Raw genomic sequence first — 21549 nt, 5'->3', positions numbered from 1 at the left:
CAGCTAATCAAGAAAGGGTTACCCCACACCTCTTGGATGACAAATGATCTCCTCGTGGAAGAAGCTGCTTCCAACCCTGGGACAAGTCATAATTACATTATAAATGTTACAAGACTTATGCAGTATAATATGTTGTATAAATATCATGTTTTATATATATAAGTATTATATTTACATAACAGGTTATATTGTATAAATATCATGTTACATATATATTATATTTATATAATAAGTTATATAAATGTTACATATATATGTATTATATTATTTATATAATACGTTATATTGTATAAATATATTACATCGGTGTAATCCTATGAATGCTCTATTTATATAATATGACAGAATATTAATATATTTTATATAAAGATTATAATATATGTTATAATTATATATGATTATATAACATATAGTTGTATTTATAATTAAATAAACATTTATGTGAATATATTAATATATTATAATATCCATAATATCAATATAATAATCTGTTTATTATGATGTAATCATGTATTATATATAATATTGGTATAATATTATATAGAATTTTATATTAAAATATAGTATATTCTGTTAGAATTTTATATTATAATATAAATCTTCTATTTTATTAAATATATTAATTTTACAATATTACATATATTAATTGAATTTACAGTAAATATTTAAAATTATATATATTTTATGCAATATATAATATATATAATTACACATCTAATTTATAATTAAATATAGAAGCATTTAAGAGAGTCACACTCACAATATTTGCATTCATAAGATGGCACATATTCCATATTTTAAACATTTTTCAATGTTTAAGAGACTTTGGCCTTTGAGATCAGCTTCAGCAATTCCTATCTAATTGAAGAATTCATTCGAGTTGTGATTTTTGAGGTGAAATACATACACTGGTCTTCATGAGAGGAGGCTGGGCCCTTGGGCTGAAGGATTTCAACCCTTGACACCAGGTCTGCATGGCCTGGTCACTGTTAGTTGTGGTTGAACAGCTTCTACCAATATTCTGTTCATAGTGATACGTATATTCTCTAAGGTGATGTACACTTCCTCTACAGCAAGTCCTGAGCCCTCCTAGGAATTTCCTTTCACTTCCATGTTCCTACCAACATTCTTGTCAAGGCGATCATGGCTGTTTCTAGCATGCACCTCAAAACACCTCCAGCTTCTACCCATTCCCCAATTCCAAAGCCACTTCTACATTTTTAGGTACTTGTTGCAGCAGAACCCCACTTCCAGGGACTAACAGGTGTATCAGCTTGCTAGGGCTGCCCTAACAGAGTACCACAGACTGGGGGACTTAAACAACAGAAATGCACAGTCTCACGGTTCTGGAGGCTGGAAGTCCAAGATCACGGTGTCTGCAGGGCTGGTTCCTTCTGGGGGCTGCAAGGGAGAATCTGTTCTAGGCACCTCTCCTTGGCTTGCAGACGGTCATCTTCTCCCTGTGTCTCTTCACCTCATCTTCCCTCTGCATGTATCAGTGTCCTAATCTCTCCATATAAGGACACCAGTCCTATTGGATTAGGACCCACCCTAATGATCTCATTCTCACTTGGTCACATCGGTAAAGACCCTACCTGCAAATGAAGTCAATTATGAGGTCCTGGTGGTTAGGACCCCAACAAATACTTTCAGGAGGGACCCCTTCAACCCATAACGGTGTTTGTGTTCCAAACTGTTGAGTTTTCTGTCACTCTCTATGGGTTCATTGACATGTGACTTTGGGGCTGACAAGTAGCATGTGGTGGGTTTCTGGAGAGCACAAGTGACCCCTTTTCTCTACCCTGGAGTGCACAAATCACATCACAACGGACTCCAAATCAAAGTTGTTAAATTTCCAAACCTTTAATCCCAAATCAGGCCACAGTGAGGTCAGACCCAGAGATTCTCTCCTCCCCCATTCCCCTGTTTCCCTGGAGGAAGTCTCTCCCACAAGCAAATACATCCAAATCTGTGGAACAAATAGATCCAACTCCCTCCCAAGACCCCCTGACCTCACCCCCCCACTCCCTAGTTACCCCATCAGGTCCCCACCAGCCTTCCCTGGGGATCCTCGTTTGCAAAAATCCTCTCCCCGTCCCACTCCTAAGCAACCCAAATTCAGCCCCCGAGAAAAACATATTTACAGAGAAAAAAGATGAGGGCGTGAGGGGCAGTTCTGTGCAAACAGCATGGGCCCCCAGAGCAGGGAGAACACAGTTTCTCTAGGACATGGGGCAAAAGATTCTGAGGGGCACAATGGAGAAAGGCGAAGGGTTTGGGAGTTGCTTAGAGAAAGCACAACGGTGACCCTAGGTGGCCCTGTGCCCCCACTTGGGACAGAGGGAGCCCCAGGGCCAGGGAGGCAGGGTGAGCAGGAAAAAGAAGCCACTCCCCAGGATCAGGACCAAGCCGGCCCCCACGCCACAGCCCAGAGACCAGGAGTATTCATAGGTCAGGGCCGGGGACGGGGGAGGCTCAGGGCTAACTCTCTGCAGCAAGGCTTGCACGGAATGGCGGAACACCTCCAGGCTGACCAGAAGCAGCAGGCCTGTGGGGAGAGGAGAACAGATGTGGCCCTCAGGCCCCTGGGGTCCCCAACGGAGGTCTGAGCCTCTCCCCCAATATACCCCATCACATGCTTACTCAGACAAGAAACCTGGGGGACCCCCTAGTGATAGGAACAGAGTAAAGGGACAAAGCAGGTGATTACATAGTTAATCCCACTAGGGGACTGTAAGTAAAGAAAAAAAAGCATGGGAGACCCCTGTAAGTTAATGATTGCTCAAGAAAGCAGGTTCGCTTAACCACAAAACCAAGCAGGCTCGCTTAGCAACACAACCATGCAACAGAAGCCTGAGACATGCCCCCAGACAATGAAACAATGGTGAAATAAGACCCACATCCTGCCCAGAGAGGCTCGATTCCTAAGGTAACACTCCTCTGCGCACATTAAAAACAAAAATATAAGGAAAAGTTGACATTATGCTGAAAGCGGAGATGATTCATCATATTCTAATATATGTTACCACCTTTTTGCTCATTTCCATTGGGCCATGACAGTCCCAGTTTGACCACCTAGGGACAAGAAAACCCTCCCGCCTGACTTGGAGGCGGAGCCGATGATGGAAGCTTGACGTCTACTCAAGAATGAGGAAGGAGGTGGTCTTCTCCCCCTCCCCACTCTCCTTTGATTATAAAACTGTAGCCCACTAAGTTCTCGGCGTGGCACCCTCTAGCTCACCGCTTGTAAGGCGCACGAGCATCTTATTCTAATAAATCACTTCTTATCTATCACTTGGCCTCTCGCTGAATTCTTTCTGTGCTGAGACATAAAGAACCGGAGCTCCTCGGAGACCCCCGAGATGCATTTCTGCGGTTTCACTAGCACCTCCTCAACAACTGCTTATTAAGCACCTACCCTATAGCAGGCACAATTTTAGACGCTGGAGAGAAAGAAAGAACAAGACACAAATTCATAGAGACAGAAAGTAGAAGGTGGGTGCGGGGGTGGGGAAGAGCAATGGGGAGTTGGTGTTTCATGGGGGCGGAGTTTTAATTGGTGAAGATGCAGAAGGTCTGGCGATGGATGGTGGTGACGGCTGCACAACTGCGTGAATGGACTTAACGCCACAGACGTGGACACTTAAAAATGGTTCAAATGGTAAGTTTTATGTTAATGTGTCTTTCACCACTTAAGAAAAGAACAAAGCAAACCAAGGAATCAAGAATCGCAAAAGTCAAATTAAGACTCCATTCAGACTTGAGTAAAGAGTGATGATGGAATCTGAGTTGAAACCATAGAAGCAGAGAGCAGAATGGTGGCTGCCGGGGACTGAGCGGAGGGGGAAAATGGGGAGGTGCTGGTCAAAGGGCACAAACTTCCAGCCTGAAGAGGAATAAATTCTGGAGGTCTAACGTACCGCATGGTGACTATAGTTAATAATACTGTGTCCGTAAAATTTGCTGAGAGTAGATCTTAAATGTTCTCACTGCAAAAAACAAGTTACTATGTGAGGTGATGAATGTGTTAACTTGTTTGATTGTGTTGATCACCTCATGATGTGTATATCAATATATCAAAACATCAAGTTGTAGGGGACTTCCCTAGTGGTCTAGTGATTCGGACTCAGCACTTTCACTGCCGTGGCCCAGGTTCAATCCCTGGTCAGGGAACTGAGATCCTGCAAGCTGTATACCTTATATACAATTGTGTATACATATATATATATATATACATATATGTGTGTGCATATATATATACACACACACAATTTATACTTGTCAATCATATCCCAATGAAGTTGAAAAGAAAAGAGAGTGATGGTGGATTACAAAATGAAAAGAAAATCAGTCATGTAATGCAATTTGATTGAAGAAAAAAAAAGGAACAAGACAGACCAAAGAACCCTAACATGACAGAACCTATGTTCTACTTGGAGGAGACAAATGGTACACAAATAAACCAAGGCTGGCAAAACTCAAATGCCTCCAGTAGACAATGAGAAAGTCCAAACAAGTGAGCAGGCAGGCGCGGTGGGGACCATGACAAAGCACAGCCCAAACCCGGCTCCAGCCAACTGCAGCCCATCAGAAACGGCGGCTTCGTAGACCAGATCTTCTGAGTTTTCAAGAACAGCTAGCATTTGTTTTAAACGATTATGATTTTTACGGGAATTCACCCAACCTTTAAATATTGGCTCAGAGAAATCTGTAGACGCTGCCCGCCAAACAAAGGACATTTATGGGCCGTCGCTGGCCTGCCGGCGACCAGGTTGTAACTGCCAAAGTAAACATGTGAGAAGACGGGATAATTTCAGACAGTGATGCACGCTAGGAAGGAGATAAAAACAGAGTGGTGGGAAGGGCCGTGACATCCAGGGGTGGGGCTGGGGCTTTACATGGTGTCATCAGAAAAGCCATTGGAGCTGAGACCCAAATGGACGAAAAGAAGCCAGCCATGCACAAAACAGCAATGGCTATTCTGGGCAGAAGGAATGGCTGGTGCAAAGGCTTTGCGGTAGGGTGGAGTAGAGTGTGTTAGAGGGAAAAAAAGAAAAGTCAGTGCAGTGGAGCAAAGAGGATGGGGGAGGGGAGGGGGTGGTGGGCAGCGGAAGTACAGAGGTGGGCGGAGTAAGATCACGTAGGACCCTCCAATGGTCATGCATGGCTCATGCATCCTGGCTGCCTCCCCTCTCAGACCCCAGAGTCTGACTTCAACCTTGATCTCTGACCTTCCTTTCTCCCTACACTCCCAGTTTCCCCATGGTTTTGTTTTTTTTGTTTGTTTGTTTGTTTTTAAATTTATTTATTTTTGCTGTGTTGGGTCTTCGTTTCTGTGCGAGGGCTTTCTCTAGTTGCGGCAAGTGGGGGCCACTCTTCATCGCGGTGCGCCGGCCGCTCACTGTCGCGGCCTCTCTTGTTGCGGAGCACAGGCTCCAGACGCGCAGGCTCAGTAGTTGTGGCTCACGGGCCTACCTGCTCTGCGGCATGTGGGATCCTCCCAGACCAGGGCTCGAACCCATGTCCCCTGCATTAGCAGGAAGATTCTCAACCACTGCGCCACCAGGGAAGCCCATGATTTTGTTTTTTAACTTTTTTTAAAAAATTAATTTATTTCATTTTATTTATTTTTTATTTTTGGCTGTGTTGGGTCTTTGTTGTTGCGTGCGGGCTTTCTCTAGTTGCCGTGAGCGGGGGCTATCTTCGTTGCAGTGCGCGGGCTTCTCATTGTGGTGGCTTCTCTTGTTGCGGAGCACGGGCTCTAGGCATGCAGGCTTCGGTAGTTGTGGCACCCGGGCTTCAGTAGTTGTGGCTTGCAGGCTCAGTAGTTGTGGCTTGCAGGCTTAGTTGCTCTGAGGCATGTAGGATCTTCCCGGACCAGGGATTGAACCTGTGTCCCCTGCATTGGCAAGCGGATTCTTAACCACTGTGCCACCGGGGAAGCCCTCCCCCATGGTTTTAAGTTAGGGACCTGGAGAATACAGCCTGGAGTCTGCGTAACATGGCTCAGTGGTCCCTTTGTGATCCTTTCTTGACCTCATGCAGGTCAGCATCAGAGCACTGGCGGTGGAAAAGCATCTGTACGAGGGAGCGACACCATCCAGTCCCCTTCATTCCACTGCTAATTCATGCATTCTCTCATTCAGTCAATAGATCTTAATTGAACTCTCATTATAAAATATATATAAAATACAAGAACAAAACTAGGGACTTCCCTGGCGGTCCAGTGGTTAAGACTCCGTGCTCCCAATGCAGGGGGCACGGGTTCGATCCCTGATCGGGGAACTAAGATCCTACATGCCACATAGCACGACCCAGGAAAAAAAAAAAACCTAATGAAGGGGCTGTCCTCCTGGAAATTCACCCCAAAAGGGGAGATGGACAAAAATCAGGTGAATGTATTGATGTGGGTTGAACTGCATCCCCACAAAAGTTCACACATTGGGGTCCTGATCCCCAGGGCCTTGGAATATGACTATATTTGGAGTTAGGGTCTTTAAAGAGGTAATTCACTTAAAATGAGGTCACTAGGGTGGGCCTTGATCCAGTATGTCCGGTGCCCGTATAAGAAGAGGAGATTAGGACACAGACAAGCATGGGGAAGGACCACGTGAGGACACTGGGAGAAGACAGCCATCTACATGCCCAGGAGATTGGCCTCAGAAGGAACCGAACCTGCTGACATGTTGATCTCAGACTTCCAGCCTCCAGAACTGTGAGAAACTACATTTCTGGTGTGTAAGGCACCCTGTCTGCAGTACTTTGTTATGGCAGCCCTAGCAAACAAAGGCATACATACATGCATAATTTCAGGTAGTGATCAATCTACGAAGAAAAATAAGGCAAGGTAGGGACACAGCAGGGAAGGGGGCTACTTTAGACAAGGTGGCCAACAATGGTCTTTCTGAGGAGGTGACATATGATCAGCGGCTGAAATGATCTGCAGAAATGAGACATGGGAAGAGCTGGAGGAAGAGCATTCCAGGCTGAGGGGACAGCAGTGCAGAATGCTCTGAGGAGGGAATGAACTTGGAGGGTCTGAGAACAGCAAAGAGGTTGATATGGACAGAACAGGGAGAACAAATGGTAAGAGGTGAAGTCTCACGTAGGAGCCAGACCCCATCAGGAGCCAGACCACATAAGACCTCGGAGGCCCGTTATTCTAGTGGTAGAAATTCATCCGTGGCTTTCGATCTAGGTAGGAACCACAATATGATTTATGGTTTTAAAATGTCACTAACTCCAGGGCTTCCCTGGTGGCGCAGTGGTTGAGAGTCCGCCTGCCGATGCAGGGGACACGGGTTTGTGCCCCGGTCCGGGAGGATCCCACATGCCGCGGAGCGGCTAGGCCCGTGAGCCATGGCCGCTGAGCCTGCGCGTCCGGAGCCTGTGCTCCACAACGGGAGAGGCCACAACAGTGAGAGGCCCGTGTACCGCAAAAAAAAAAAAAAAAAAAATGTCACTAACTCCAAAACAAGAGGCAGGTAGGATTCGACCATGGGCTGTAGTTTGTGGAGCTCTGGCCTTGACACGCTAGCTTTGCAACAAGAATCTAACCAAATGCTCCCACATCTCACCTCTTCCACTAGACCTTATGAATGGGTATTATTATTATTATCCCCACTTTACAGATGGGAAAATTGAAGCCTAGAAAAGAGCCATGTGGGTTTGAGCCCAGACAGGTCTACTCCAGGACTCTTCTCTTAGGCACATCACTTTACCTTCTCCCTGATCGAACCTGACTTCCCTCGAATGAGCTAGAAGGGCCCACGTGACCTGGCCCCTGCCTGTTTCTTCAGCCTCCTCTCAAGCTGCCCTTCCCATCCTACAGCAGTATGGAGTAGGACTTCTTTCAGGACTTTACTTTTGTTTTATTTTTATTTTTTGGCGGTACCGCGTGGCACGCGGGATCTTAGTCACCCGGAGCAGGGACTGAACCCGAGCCTCCTGCAGGGGAAGCGCGGCGGCCTAACCACTGGAGCGCCAGGGAAGTCCCATTCAGGACTTTAAATGCACCAAATTTGTTCAAGCCTGGAGACCTTTGTGCTGCTTGGAATAACTGTCTGCTTACCCCTCCCTGAGCCCACCTTACACATCCTCATTCTCTACAGAATTCCTTACTTGAATTACACTTCTTCTGAGAAGGCTTCCCTGACCACCACCAGTCAAGTCTCTGTTGGGTCTCCCTGTTATACATTTTTGTTAGACTCTTTACTTTTCATTTATAGCATTTACCACAATTGGTAATTGTTAACATATATTAATTCATAGGAGTATTATTTATTTGCCTAATTTCTATCTCCTCCCTGGGCTGGAATTTGGGACTCCAACCCAGATCTGTTGATTCCCTGTTGATTTCTTGGTTTGTCTTTTAAACCAGTATCCTCCTTACTGTCCATGCTCCAGCCTCACTGGCGTTCTTTCAGGACTCGAAATCCACCGAGCTCTTTCTAGCTTGGTTACCCATACTTGGATGTTTTAAGTGTCATCTCCTCAGAGAGCCTTTCTCTAATTCTGCTTTAAATGAAGTGCCCTCGTTACGCATCCTCACAGAACTCTACTTTTCCTTCATAGCACTTCCTGCAGTTCGTAATTGTGGGATGATTCGTATCATTTCTCTGTCCTTAACCAGATGATAATCTCGTTAAGGGCAGACACCTTTCTAACGAATAAATGAAAGACAGGGAATGACTGAATTTCCCCCTTCGTTTAGGAAGCTCTCTAAGGCGCAAAACAATAATAAGAATGTGATTACTAATAATTTCTATGCGAGTGTGCTCTTGAACATTCATATCTCCCTGTCTCCTTTATTTTTGTTTTCGTTTTGGCCGCGCGGAGCTTGTAGGATCTTAGTTCCCCAGCCGGGGACTGAACCCATGCCCTCTGCAGTGAAAACGCAGAGTCCTGACCACTGGACCACCAGCGACCTCCCTTGACTCATCTTGCACCGAGCCCCTACCTCATCTGTTAACTAAGGTTACCATGTACCTTTGCGCGAACTTTGCCCTGCCCTATGCTCTGATCTCCATTCTGTTCATTCGTCTTCTTTTAAACTTGCCAAGTCTTTCACAGACTACATATATGCTATTCCATCACCACTATTGCCATATCAAGGGCATCACCATCATTACCACCACCACAACAAACATCACCAACATGGCCACCACTACCGTCAACTCCACAGTCTGACTGGATAATTTCTGTTCCTCCTTCGATGGTCAGCTTAAATATCACTTTCTCAGGACGTTTCTCTGACAAGCCCCCCCACCCCAGTGTGTACCCCTTATATGCTTTATCGTAACTCTCATCACAATTATAGTTGGATCATTATATGTGTAATTGTTGGTTACTGTCTACCTCTGTCAGAATCTAGGCTCTATGAGGGCAGACACAGTGTCTGTCTTATTAATCTTATGTCTCCAGCCCTTAGCTCAGTGCCTGGAACATAGTAGGTGCTCAGTAGATACACGAAAGATAAATAAATGAAGCTTATATAGTTTATGACTTATCTATCCACCTTAGAAAACATCTGATCCAATGAGGGCTACATTTCACAAGATGCAGAATTCTTTTGGACCCCCAACTCCAAAAATGCGACAGTTCTTGCAGACTCCAGGTCCAAATCTAAAAGAGTGTTTGGAGAACCTTCAATTCCCAGCCAACAACGGCGCTTGGACCATCCTCATATTCGAGCCTACTATAGGTCTTGTGCTTCCCAGCATGCAATGGTACTTAAGAGACCTTCCTCAACCTGACAGCATACAACAGTGCATGGGGACCTCCCTCAACGTCCCAGCTTGCAACAGCGCTTGGGGACCCTAGATTCCAATCTAAAGAAGTCTTTGGAGACTCCCCAATTCCCAGTCAACAACAGAACTTAGAACTCTCCCATCTTTGAGACTTCTATAGCCTTTGAGCTTCCGCCAATTCCCAGCACACAACAGTGCTTGGAGACCCAACCTCCCAGCCTACAACGGGGCTTGGAGACTTCCCTCGACCTCCCAGCATGCAACAGTGCTTGGAAACCCAACTTCCCAGCATGCAACAATGCTTGGAGACCTGACCTCCCAACATGCATTGGTGTTTGGAGACCCGACCTCCCAGCATGCAATGTTCTCAGTCTGCAGGCTCTCAACCCTCACCTGAGAGGCCAAAGCAGATGGCTGCAACCCGGAGCAGGAACTCTGCCCCTTTGCTGAGCACCATGATGACACAGAGGCACCCCAGGGCCATGACTGCCATGCCTAGCACTGCTATCACCGCAGCTGCCATATTTACCTCTGTGAGGAGGGGAAGGGGAAGTAGAGAATACAGGATGTAGGGAGTAGAGAGAACTCCCATATAGGGACCCAGAAGATCCAGGACTAGAGAAGAATTTTCAAGTAGAAGATCATCCAGTTCAATGTTTTACTTATACTGTTGAAGGAAGAACTAAGACTCAGAAAGGGTCAGTTAATTGCTTAAGGTCACAGAGCAGAGAAAGGACACAGCCAGGATTAGAAGGAGATGGGAACTACCAAGTATTACTTATGAGCTGGTCACCATTTGTTTTCCGGTGAGGAAACTGAGGCAGTGGGGTGTGTGGGAGACAACAGAGAAGGTGGTACATTACAGCGGAACGATCCAAGTCAGAACTCTCCCCAGCTACTTCCTGGCTGGAAGATTCTGGTAGAGTCACTGAACCTCTCTGAACCTCAGTTTTCTCCTCTGGAAAATCAAGATCAAAATCTCTACGTGACTGCTGTGAGGATTAGAAATCACATATGTAATGTCCCCAGTGCACCACCGGGCACACAGCACCTGTTCCATATGTGTGCCCTGTGATTATTTTGCTATCCTAGGGGAGCACAGCGACTTGCCCAAGCTCGCTTAGCACCAAGGTAAGAAAGAAAGGAGTGCAGAGGGTAAGCAGGTCCTCCATGAAGAGTCCTCCACTGTTTATGAAGGACCTACTATGTGCCAGGCACCATACTGCATGTTTTAGCTGCATCATTTCATTAAATCCTTACAAAGACCAGATAAGGTTCATGACATACCACAGTTCTTTTACTAGTGGGGATATTGACATACTGACCGCAATTCCTTTACTGGTGGGGATACTGACATACTGGGGTGATGGAGAGACTGTGGTTAGAGTAGAAAGGGTAAAGCCTTAAAAGTTTTATTGTCCAGAATGGTAGACACTAGCCACGGAGGGTCTTTTAATTTTAAATGGATTTAAATTGAACAAAATTTAAAACTCAGTGTCTTAGTTGCACCGGCCACATGTGGCCAGTGGCTACCATACGGGTCAGTGCAGATACAGAGCATTCCCAATCTCATGGAATATTTTATTGAAGAGCACTACTTTACATTTGGAATTATTTGGGTTTGAATCCTGCCTCTGCCTCTGCCACTTCCTGGGGAAATAAATTAAACCATTTATGGACTTGTGTTTTCTCATCTGGAAGATTAAGATAGAGCCCCTGTCCTGCAGGGTCATGGCAAGGACTGGAACTCTTATAAATGAAACACCCAGCGCTGTGTTTAGCATGTGGGAGATGCACACTTGTGAGATGTTAACGTACTATCCACAGAGAGGGGCTGGGACTTGCCCAAAGTAACACGGCATGTGGCAAAAGCAGAGCTGAGGGGGGAATGTTGGACACAGGGCTCTGGAGAACCACCTCTCCCCAAAGATGAGACCTCGCCAGGATTTAGGAGCTTGTGCTCATCCTGCGGCAAAGCAGAGAAGAGTACAATGCTATCAAGAAGCCCCCTGGGATTAATGGATACAAACTACTATACATGAAATAGATAAGCAACAAGGACTTACTGTATAGCGCAGGGAATTATAATCAATACCTTTTAATAAACTATAAGGGAATATAATCTGAAAAACATAACAATCACTTTGCTGTACACCTGAAACTAACACAATATTGGAAATAACTATACTTCAATTTACAAAAAAGAAAAAGAAAGAAAAGGAATCCTTTAGCGTGGTCAGCATATCCCCTCCACCGGGCAAAAAGTTCTTACCTTTCTTTGTGGTTCTCTGGAAGATGTGAGCATCCTCTCCCGTGGTGAAGAATTTAAAATAAGTGCAGTTTGCTTCTGTGGCAGCAGGAGAGAGGAAAAGAGAGGTAATGACATGGAGGTCCCTAGTGTAAGCTCAGGGCTGGACATTTAACATAGCTCACAATACACTAGAAATATGAAATTAACATCCCTGATAGAGAGAACTCATGCTCAGAGAAGTGAAACCACCTGCTATCACAGGAGCTGGGATTCCAATCCAGAGCTTTGAGGTCCAGATCTGCGGCCTTGAGTGGGCTATTGACCTCTCTGAGCTTCCAATTCTTCCTGTATAAAGTGAGTTAATAGTCTGTTTCCTGGCTCTGTCATATGAGTTTGTGTAGGGTCCAGTGAGAATAGAAATGAATGGGCTTCCCTGGTGGCGCAGTGGTTGAGAGTTCGCCTGCCGAGGCAGGGGACACGGGTTCGTGCCCTAGTCCGGGAAGATCCCACAGGCCACGGAGCGGCTGGGCCCATGGCCGCTGAGCCTGCGCGTCCAGAACCTGTGCTCCGCGACGGGAGAGGCCACAGCAGTGAGAGGCCCGCGTACCTCAAAATAAAAAAAAAAGAAAGAAATGGATAATCACTTTATTTAACAAAGCACCCCAAGATCCAGGCAGAAGACTCAGAAGAGATTCTTTTTTTTTTTTTTTTTTTTGGTACGCGGGCCTCTCACTGTTGTGGCCTCTCCCATCGCGGAGCACAGGCTCCGGACGCGCAGGCTCAGCGGCCATGGCTCACGGGCCCAGCCGCTCCGCGGCATGTGGGATCTTCCCGGACCGGGGTACGAACCCGTGTCCCCTGCATCGGCAGGTGGACTCCCAACCACTGCGCCACCAGGGAAGCCCTCAGAAGAGATTCTTATCTCAGAAAGGATTCATGTCTAGACTACACAAAGAACTCTCCCAGATCAGCAAGAAAAGAGAGATAACCCAACTGAAAACTGGGCAAAGGATATGAATAGTCAATTCATAGAAGAGGAAGCGTGGATTACTCACAAGTACATGAAGAGATGCTCCACCTCAGCAGGGATCACAGAAATGCAACTTACATCAGCAGGACATGGCACTTTAGATCAGTTAGATGGGCAAATATTCAAAGGATAATATCAAGCATTGGAAGGATAAGAGGAAACAGCTGGGGGTGTAAATGGGTACTAGCCTTTTTGGAAAGCACTCTGACATACTTTATGAAGTGAAGGATGTTTATCCCTATAACCCAACAGTTTCACTTCTGGGTATACATTCAGAAAAAAACCACGTGCAGGAACATATATGGGTTGCATCATGTTCATTGCTACACTGTTTATAATAATAGGGAGGCGGGGGGACGTCCCTGGGGGTCCAGTGGTTAGGACCCTGCGCTTCCACTGCAGCGGGCTTGGGCTCGATTCCTGGTCCGGGAACTAAGATCCCGAATGCCACACGGCACAGCCAAAAAGAAATAAATAAATAAACAGGGAGTTGGAATCAACCTAGGTGCCCATCGCTATTGGAATAGACAAGTAAATGTGATGGGCAAGTCTCTGCAGCACCTAGTAGCCACAAACTAGACTGACAGAAAGCAGCACAGGAAGATCTGAGAAACAGTGTTGAGGAAAAACATCAAAAATAGGAAAAAATCTATAGCACGATATCATTTATGGAAATTAAAATACATACATATATTAAAAACACTATTTTTCTAAGTTAAAATACATATCCATGGACGCATATCAAATGCATTAAAGAGATGAGTTAGGAAAGAATGGAAAAAAGAATAAGAATGTAAAATAAAGCACATGAAGGATCTTGCAAAGGCTGGGAATGATTTTGTGGCATAAACTGAAAAGGATGATTCATCCAAATTTGTGTACTTGAAGTTCAAGAAAGCCCACGCTAAAAAAAAAAAAAAAAAAAAAAAGGTGCTTTCTAAATTGCATTTTAAGACCAGAACTTCCACAGAATTCACCTACTCCAACTTTCTCATTCCACAGATGGGGAAACTGAGGAGAGAACAGAGGGAAAGGGAGGAGAGAGGTCGAGAATAAGAGGGGTATTAAGAAATAGGAGACAGGTCAGGTGGTCTGGGGAAGTGGAAAGGAACTTTCCGAATTGAAGGGGGATGCCGAGGGACAAGAGATAAACTCCAGAGACAGGTGAGGTGGTGTGGGACACTCCACCTGGTACTGTCAAGGAAAGAAAAGGGCATGAGATGTCCTGGCAGGAGCAGTGGGAAATGTGAGTCCTGACCCCGCAGCAGCAAAAAGTAAAGGATGCTTTGTGCAGCAGAACAAACGGCGAGGATGCTATCTGCCGCAAGTCGGTGGGGGGAAAGCGGGCTTCCTCTACAAGGGAAATGGGAAGTCTCAACTAGAGAATAAGAAGGTGTGATACATCTTTCTGAGAGAGTATGGGGTGTCTGGCATCTCATTTTGGTTACTAATGATTTAGGGCATCTTGTCTCTGACCCCAGAGGATATGGCATATCCCATTTGGAAAAGAGTAGGATATGGGTCACCCCCCTTTGGGATGTCCTTTGATGGGCCATGGGATGTGTGGGATATTTCTGAAATCTTGCAATTTGGGAGATGTCCTCTGAAGGGTCAGGATTGTGGGATGATGGTGATGGTCCTTTAAGGAGACTGAAGCTCTTTCTGACCATTAGGGAGACATCAAGGGATGTGAGGGACCCCATATTATGCAGTCAGGTGGGGCGGGACAGCCCCCCCAGTGCAGTGAGAACCTTTGGGACATATTTATGGACTAGTGAGATGCAATACAGTGTCGCTGTTAAGAACAGAGATGACCAGGAACCCTTCTACACTGTTGGTGGGAATGTAAATTGGTGCAGCCACTACGAAGAACAGTATGGAGGTTCCTTAAAAAACTAAAAATAGAACTACCATATGACCCAGTCATCCCACTCCTGGGCATATATCCAGAGAAAACCATAATTCAAAAAGATACATGCACCCCAATGTTCGTTGCAGCACTGTTTACAATCGTCAGGACATGGAAGCAACCTAAATGTCTGTCAACAGAGGAATGGATAAAGAAGATGTGGTACATATATACAGTGGAATATTACTCAGCCATAAAAAAGAACAAAATAATGCCATTTGCAGCAACATGGATGGACCTAGAGACTGCCATACTGAGTGAAGTAAGTCAAACACAGAAAGACAAGTATCATATGATAGAGCTTATATGTGGAATCTAAAAAAAGGGTACAAATGAACTTATTTACAAAACAGAAGTAGAGTCACAGATGTAGAAAAAAAAACGTATGGTAACCAGGGGATAAGGGGGGTAGGGATAACCTGGGATATACACACTACTATATATAAGACAAATAAATAATAAGAACCTACTGTATAGCACAGGGAACTCTACTCAATACTCTGTAACGGGCTGTATGGGAAAAGAATCTAAAAAAAGTGGATATACGTATATGTATAACTGATTCACTTTGCTGTACACCTGAAACTAACACAACATTGTAAATCAACTATACTCCAATACATTTTTTAAATTTTTTTTAAATTTAAAAGAAAAAGAAAGAACAGAGATGACCAGGGTCCAAACCCCATATGAGTAGCCTGGGTGCATGGACTGTGACATTTGTATTTCTTGCTCCTCATTTTGGGGACGATAATAACTACTCATAGGGTTGCTATGAGGATTGATGAGTTCATGCAAGTGAAATACTTAGAACAGAGCCGGGCACTACCTTAGCATCTAATATTTTTTATTGCCAGAGTATCCCACTTGTCAAAAATTGGGGAACTTCCTGCTTGAGGCTCTGAGGGGTGAGAATTAGCCGGTCTGCGCGCTGACTGGGTGGTACCTCAGATAACAAGGGTGCTTGGCCTCCCACTTTGCTATCAAAGGCTTGCAACATCCTTATTTGGACCCTAGGGATGTAACAGATCACATCTGGAAAAGTGAAGGAGGAGGGAAGTCCCATCTGGAGCCCAGAGGGATAGATCTTCTTTGAGGGGTACTGAGATTATAGGACATCCTTTGGAGAGGAAAGAGTGTTGCAGATGCCATACGGGTGACCAAGCATGCGACATCCTAAATGGGCTCTGAGGGGTGTCAGATAGTTTCCTTGGGTCAGTAGAGGTGGAGTGAGATCCCATTCCTGTCCCCTAGGCATATAGGATGTCTCTCTGGTATAAGTTTAGGGCATGGCGTGGCCTGTCTGGGAGAGTGAGAGGTACGGGATAGCTCTCTGGCATGGGTAGGGGTGAAACAGCCACTCTGTAGGGAAGTGAGGGGTGTCGGGGTGCCTCGAAGAGAAAATGAGAAGGGCTGGAGTGTCCAGTTGGGGAATTTGAGGTGAAATGGGTAGGAAAGGAAGCAGATTTTCCAGGAAGCACAAGGTCTGCCCTGGGATGTTGGGAGGTCTTTGGTGAGAGCTGTTTGGTGGAATCGGCAGGAGGGAACAGTGTACTCTGGGGTGGGCATCAAGGTGGTCTTTCTCCCCAGGGCCCACAGGATGGGGGTGCAGGCTGTCTCAGGGGCGCGAGCGTTTCTGGGAGACAAAGGCTGTCTGAGGGCACCAGCTGGGTCCGGGGGCACAGGCTGTGTGCAGAGGCACAAGGCTTCTCTAGGAACATGGGCTTGCTGGGGGTACCGGCTGGTCTGGGGACACAGAAATGTCTGGGATCACACGCTGTGCTGGGAGCATAGGAGCTCTGGAGGTCACAGGACAGTTTGAGGGCACTGGCTGGTCTAGGAGCACAGACGGGTTTCGGGGAACAGGCTGCTCTGGGGGCAGAGGCTGGTCTAGAGCTACAGACTGGCCTGGGGGTGCAGGCTAGTTTGGGGGTACAGACTCCCTCTCTGCACAGTTTGTGCCTGGGGCAGAGGCTGTCCCCGGAGCACAGGTTGATGTGGGTAGGGGCGCATTCTGAGGGTGCAAGCTCTCTCTCCTCGGGGCTCGGGCACGGGTTTCTCAGACACGGGATACAAGCCCTGCGCAGGGGCGGCGGCCTCTCACCTCCGGGCAGCTCCGCTGGGCCGCAGGTGTCCCTGCCGGCGGGCACGTCCGCCTGCCACAGTCGCTTGGTGCACATCTTCCAGAGCCCCAGGTGGGCAGCATCACAGACGGCACTGCCGTTGTCCCTGTAGGTGTGGAGTTCCACCCAGAACTCGGTGCCCACGGCCAGCACTGCCAGCGTGGCACCCACGGAGGTCAGCAGCAGCGCCAGCTTAATCTTCCCCTCGTGCTCAGGGGTCATCCTGGCCTTGCGCGCCCCGTGAGCTCGCCGCCGGCGGTCCTCCTCGTGCATGAAGAAGTTGGACCACATCATCATCCTCGTCGCGGGCGATAGGGCCCAGGTGCGAAAGAGGCAGAGCTGAGGCGGGCTCCTGAGGGGTGGGAGTGGGGAGGGAAGCGCCTGGGGTCTTGAAGCAGGTGAGGGGCTCAGTTTCCACTGGTCTGTGAAATGGGAAGATCTGAATCCTCCCTGGAACCTCCAATGAGGAAATCGAGGTCACTTCTGGGACCTAGATCCTCTGCTGGGAACCCTCTGAGGTTCAGAGAAGAGCCTGGGGTACCCACAGAAGCTCAGCAAAGATGAGACTAGAGATGAAGCTAGGTTCCCCCAGCCTCACGGCTAGAACCTGGGCACCCAGGAGGGGGGCCTGAGAGCTCCAGAAACAGGAGAGCTGAGTGTCAGCTGAAGCTCTGAGGGGCTGCTCTGGGGTCCCCACCGGAGGGAATCACCAAAGGGAAGCTGCGTTTCCTCGGGGGGAGGGAATCCGAGCTTCCCACTAGGGCTCAAAGTTTGGGATACACAGGAAGGGGAGCTGAGGTCCTCTCTGTGTTTAAGAGGAGATGCTTCCTGGCTTCTTTGGGGCTCAGAGTCTGGTGAAGGAGAAGTTGGGTCCGCCCTGGGGTTCAGAAGAGGAAAAATTGGGGTGCAGGGAGTTCAGAAGGGGAGGTCAGAATTACTTCGGAGTCTCAGAGAGGCAGTAGGATTCCCCCAACTTTCACAGGGGGGACCAGCAGAGTCCTGGCTGGGGTTCAGAGACAGGAGGCTGGGGACCTGCTGGATTTCAGGAAGAGGGGAGGGGGGTCTCCCTGGCCATTCAGAGAAAAGACCAGAGAAGGTCTGCCCTAGGGGCTGAGAGAAAGGGGCTGAGGGACACCCGCAAGGCTCAGGAGGGGGACCTGGGGTCCCTGCTGGGGCTCAGATGAAGGTGCTGTGGTCCGCAATGCGGCTCAGGAAATGGGGACCAAGTCCCCTCACGCGGCTCAAAGGACAACTGGGACCCGGAAGGGACTCGGTGTCCCTTTGGGATCACTCGGCTCCCCTCCCCCGGGCTCCCAGGGCCGGCCGGGTCGGGACGGCTCCAGGCTCAGCTCCAGGCCAGGCGCCTCCCTCAGGCCTCCCACCCCCGTCTCCTGGGTAGGGACCCCTCTCGCTCTCCTGCCTCTGCGCGGCGCCGACCCCAGCTCCGCGATGCCTCCGAGCCGTCGGTTCTGCACGCCACTGCCCGCTCCGCCCGCCGGCCCGGCAGCTCCGCTCACTCCCAGCCTCGCCCCCATCCGCCCACCCCCTTCACCATCGCCGGCTATTTCGGGCTCGACCCGTAAATAACACCCGCACCTGTTGCCGCCGCCTGTTGCCATAGGGATCCCGGGTATTTTAAGGGAACGAGGGGCAGGGAGAAGGACGTCTGCCCTGGGAGGAGGGGCTGGGGGCCAGGTCCTGACCCGCTGGAGACCGAAAGGACTTTTACTTCCTTAAGGGGCAAGGGCGGGAGCTGAGGGTCCCATCTCCCAGCTGGCGGGAGAGGGGGCAGGGCGGGGAACCAGGAGTTTTGGTCCGGAGCAGGCCTGGCTGGGAACCCGAACTGCTCGGTCCGGGGGAAGAGGGGCGGGGAGGCAGGACTCCTGGGTATGAGGGAGGAGAAAGCTGGGGCCGGGGGTCTTGGGTCCCTGAAAGAGAAGAAACTGGGGACTTTAACTCGTGAGACGGGAGGGAGGGGGCTGGAGGCCTGGACCCCTGGGTCTGAGGGGGGAGGGGCTGGGGGCCTGGACCCCTAGTCTGAGGAGGAGAAGACTGGGGCCCAAATCCCTTGCATCTTGAAGGATGGTAAGGGAGAGTCCGGGGCTGGGGTCCTCAACTCCCCAGGAGGTGGAAAGGGCAGGCCTCAGGGAGAAGCTGGTGTCAGGGGCGTGGGAACCAGAGCCACAGTCCTCTTCATCGAGTTTATTAGACGGGGCACCCCCGGGGGACCTTCCATGCAGTTTCAGCTCCCCCAGGGACAGGGACGGGGACAGCCGTGTGGAATGGCAGCAGGGCCTGATCTTTACCCCTTCACTCCCTCCCGCAGCCCCTCTGCGATGGCCCAGGGGGGACCCACCTTTCACCAACTCCTCTGCCCATGGTTGACGGCTCCAGCCGGCCCGGTGCATCCTAACCTTCTCTGTCCACCGGGCGCCCTGTGCTGCTTCCGTTGGAGCCTGCATGGCCCTGGGATGTGATTGCGATTGTGTACAGCTGTGTCTGGCTCTCCCATAAGCCTCTGGCAGGGCTCGGGTGCAAGAGAACCATCTCATTGGCCTCAGCACCACCCAGCCCAAAATGTTACACAGGAGGCCTTAGGAAGTGTGCATGGGTGATCTGCGTGAATGAACGAATGAGCAAATGGATGGACGGATGAAGGGAGATGGTGACACACAGACATCGCCTCCCGAGCTAGGGAAGGGCCCCCCTTCAGAGCACACCTCCCTCTGCACTCCGATTGGCCGCGCTGCCTGTCTTCAGATCTGAGTTCCCAGCTCTGAGATTGCAAGGCCTGGTGCCTGGAAGGCCTCAGGGACTGTTTCTTAAATGAATGAGTGACACCTGTTCTTTCCTTCACCTCACCGGGTATTCCCAGGCCTTGGCAGGACTCAGAGGGGAATCGGAGAAAGTGCCTGGTGCTGGCAGCAACGTGAGATGGGAGTTGGGCTGGGTGACATCCACCAGCGTCTCCATTCTGAGAAATCAGACACCTTCCTGCAGTGCCTCTGCCCTGCCTCCTGAATCCATCTTCCCCTCCCGGCCCTGGGCCTCCCCATCCTTCTCAGTCTTGCCTGCTGTAATGGCTCTCTCCTTTCGGGAGTTATTTTTCTTTCTTCCATCTCCCTGTCTGCCAGCCTTCCTTTCTCTCCTTTCACAGAAAGGGTATGAACTTTCTTTGGTGGCAAAGTTCTTGTCACTTTCATACCAAAAGGATGGCTTGGCCTCCCTTTCCCTCCACCTCCCCTCCCACAATCTCTGCCTTCCACTCACTCAGGCAAAACTCCAGTCCCTACCACTGCACGGCGATGACCTCGAGTCAGGGTCACGTTATCTTTGCTCCACGGATCCTTTTCTGGTTCTCAGCACTGCTCTCTGCCTACTTCATGGTCACTCCTTGCCCCCTCAACTACATCTTCCTCCCCGCCCCCCACCATGCAGATGGCCCCGAGTCTCTGGCCGGGTTCTTTCTCTGTCATCCACACTCATCTCCTAGGTCACCTCATCCAGTCCTGAGGCTTTAAATACGCTGTCTCCTATATGCGGACATTTCCAAAACTTATATTTCCAAGCATGACCTCTCCCCCAGGCTCCAGTCTCACATATCCAACTGGCTACCTGATACCCCAGCTTGGATTTCTCACAGGCCTCTCTTAACTTGTCATGGCCCGAGGAGGATGCTTGACCCCTCCCACCTGATCCCTTCCCCCAGTGACCCCTTTCCAGGCAACACATAGCGGCACCACCCAACTTCACACAGTTAAAAGAGTTTTTCTCTTCTCTCTCCTCGGTTTTTCTTTCCCTCCTCTGTTACATCCAGTTCGCCACCACCATGGGCTTTGCCTCCAAAATCCCATTTCCTGTTCTTCCATTTTTCTCCACCCTCACCAGTTCCACATTGGTCCAGGCCACCATCAGCCTCAACTAGCCAAGGACGACAGCCTCTTAATTCCTTATTTCCACCTTCACTCCTAAATCTATTCTCAGCACAGCGACACGGTTCTGTTATTTTGTTTTGTTTTTATAAATGAAAACAGGAGCATGTCATTCCTATGCCCATCCCACGGGGTCTAGAATAAAATTCCGATTTCTTCCCAGGGCTACCAGCCCCCACATGACAGGCCCCCGGCGCACGCTTCTGACCTCACCCCAATTTTCTCATCCTTGTTCATCTGCTCGCCATGGGGCCTCCTCAAAAATCGGCGACTCCTCAGGGCTTTTGTGCCGTCTCTGCTTGGCCAGAACGCTTGTCACGTGCCTTTACTTCTCACAACCCACAGCTGTTACTGCTGCAGTGGGTTCTTCCTCAGGCTCCTCCCCTAAAGTCGCCACATCCTGCTTTGCTTTCCCCCCACCCCATCCCCACCTGTGCTGTGTGGCTTGCGGGATCTCAGTTCCCCCCACCAGGGATTGAACCTGGCCATGGCAGGGAAAGCCCGGAATCCTAACCACCAGGCTACCAGGGAACTCTCTTTCCTGCTTCATTTGAA

General features: G+C 48.8%; 1 protein-coding gene across 1 annotated transcript; it reads right to left on the bottom strand.

The window, feature by feature from the left end:
* Window positions 1-1838: 1838 nt before the first annotated feature.
* CACNG6 (calcium voltage-gated channel auxiliary subunit gamma 6) lies at window positions 1839-21426 on the bottom strand. Its single transcript, XM_004285680.3, has 5 exons — window positions 19419-21426; window positions 17044-17414; window positions 12022-12096; window positions 10143-10280; window positions 1839-2548 (listed from the first exon to the last, which is right to left on the bottom strand). Exons 1-5 carry the CDS (start codon window positions 19439-19441, stop codon window positions 2310-2312), a joined length of 846 nt encoding a protein of 281 aa, XP_004285728.2. The 5' UTR covers window positions 19442-21426; the 3' UTR covers window positions 1839-2309.
* Window positions 21427-21549: the final 123 nt, after the last annotated feature.

Source organism: Orcinus orca, chromosome 20 (assembly GCF_937001465.1).
Source record: "Orcinus orca chromosome 20, mOrcOrc1.1, whole genome shotgun sequence".
In the NCBI taxonomy this organism is placed as follows: domain Eukaryota; kingdom Metazoa; phylum Chordata; class Mammalia; order Artiodactyla; family Delphinidae; genus Orcinus; species Orcinus orca.
Note: the sequence above shows the minus strand (reverse complement) of the source record. Positions and strands in the feature narration are given on the sequence as shown.

What these genes read in the sequence shown, in the direction of transcription:
- CACNG6 (XM_004285680.3), bottom strand. Translation starts at nt 19,441, where the DNA reads ATGGGCAGAGGAGTTGGTGAAAG. An exon ending in CCCAGCGGAGCTGCCCGGAG is followed by an intron (nt 12,097 to 17,043) that starts GTGAGAGGCCGC and finishes CTGCTGCCACAG; the next exon opens with AAGCAAACTGCACTTATTTT. An exon ending in CCAGAGAACCACAAAGAAAG is followed by an intron (nt 10,281 to 12,021) that starts GTAAGAACTTTT and finishes CCCTCCTCACAG; the next exon opens with AGGTAAATATGGCAGCTGCG.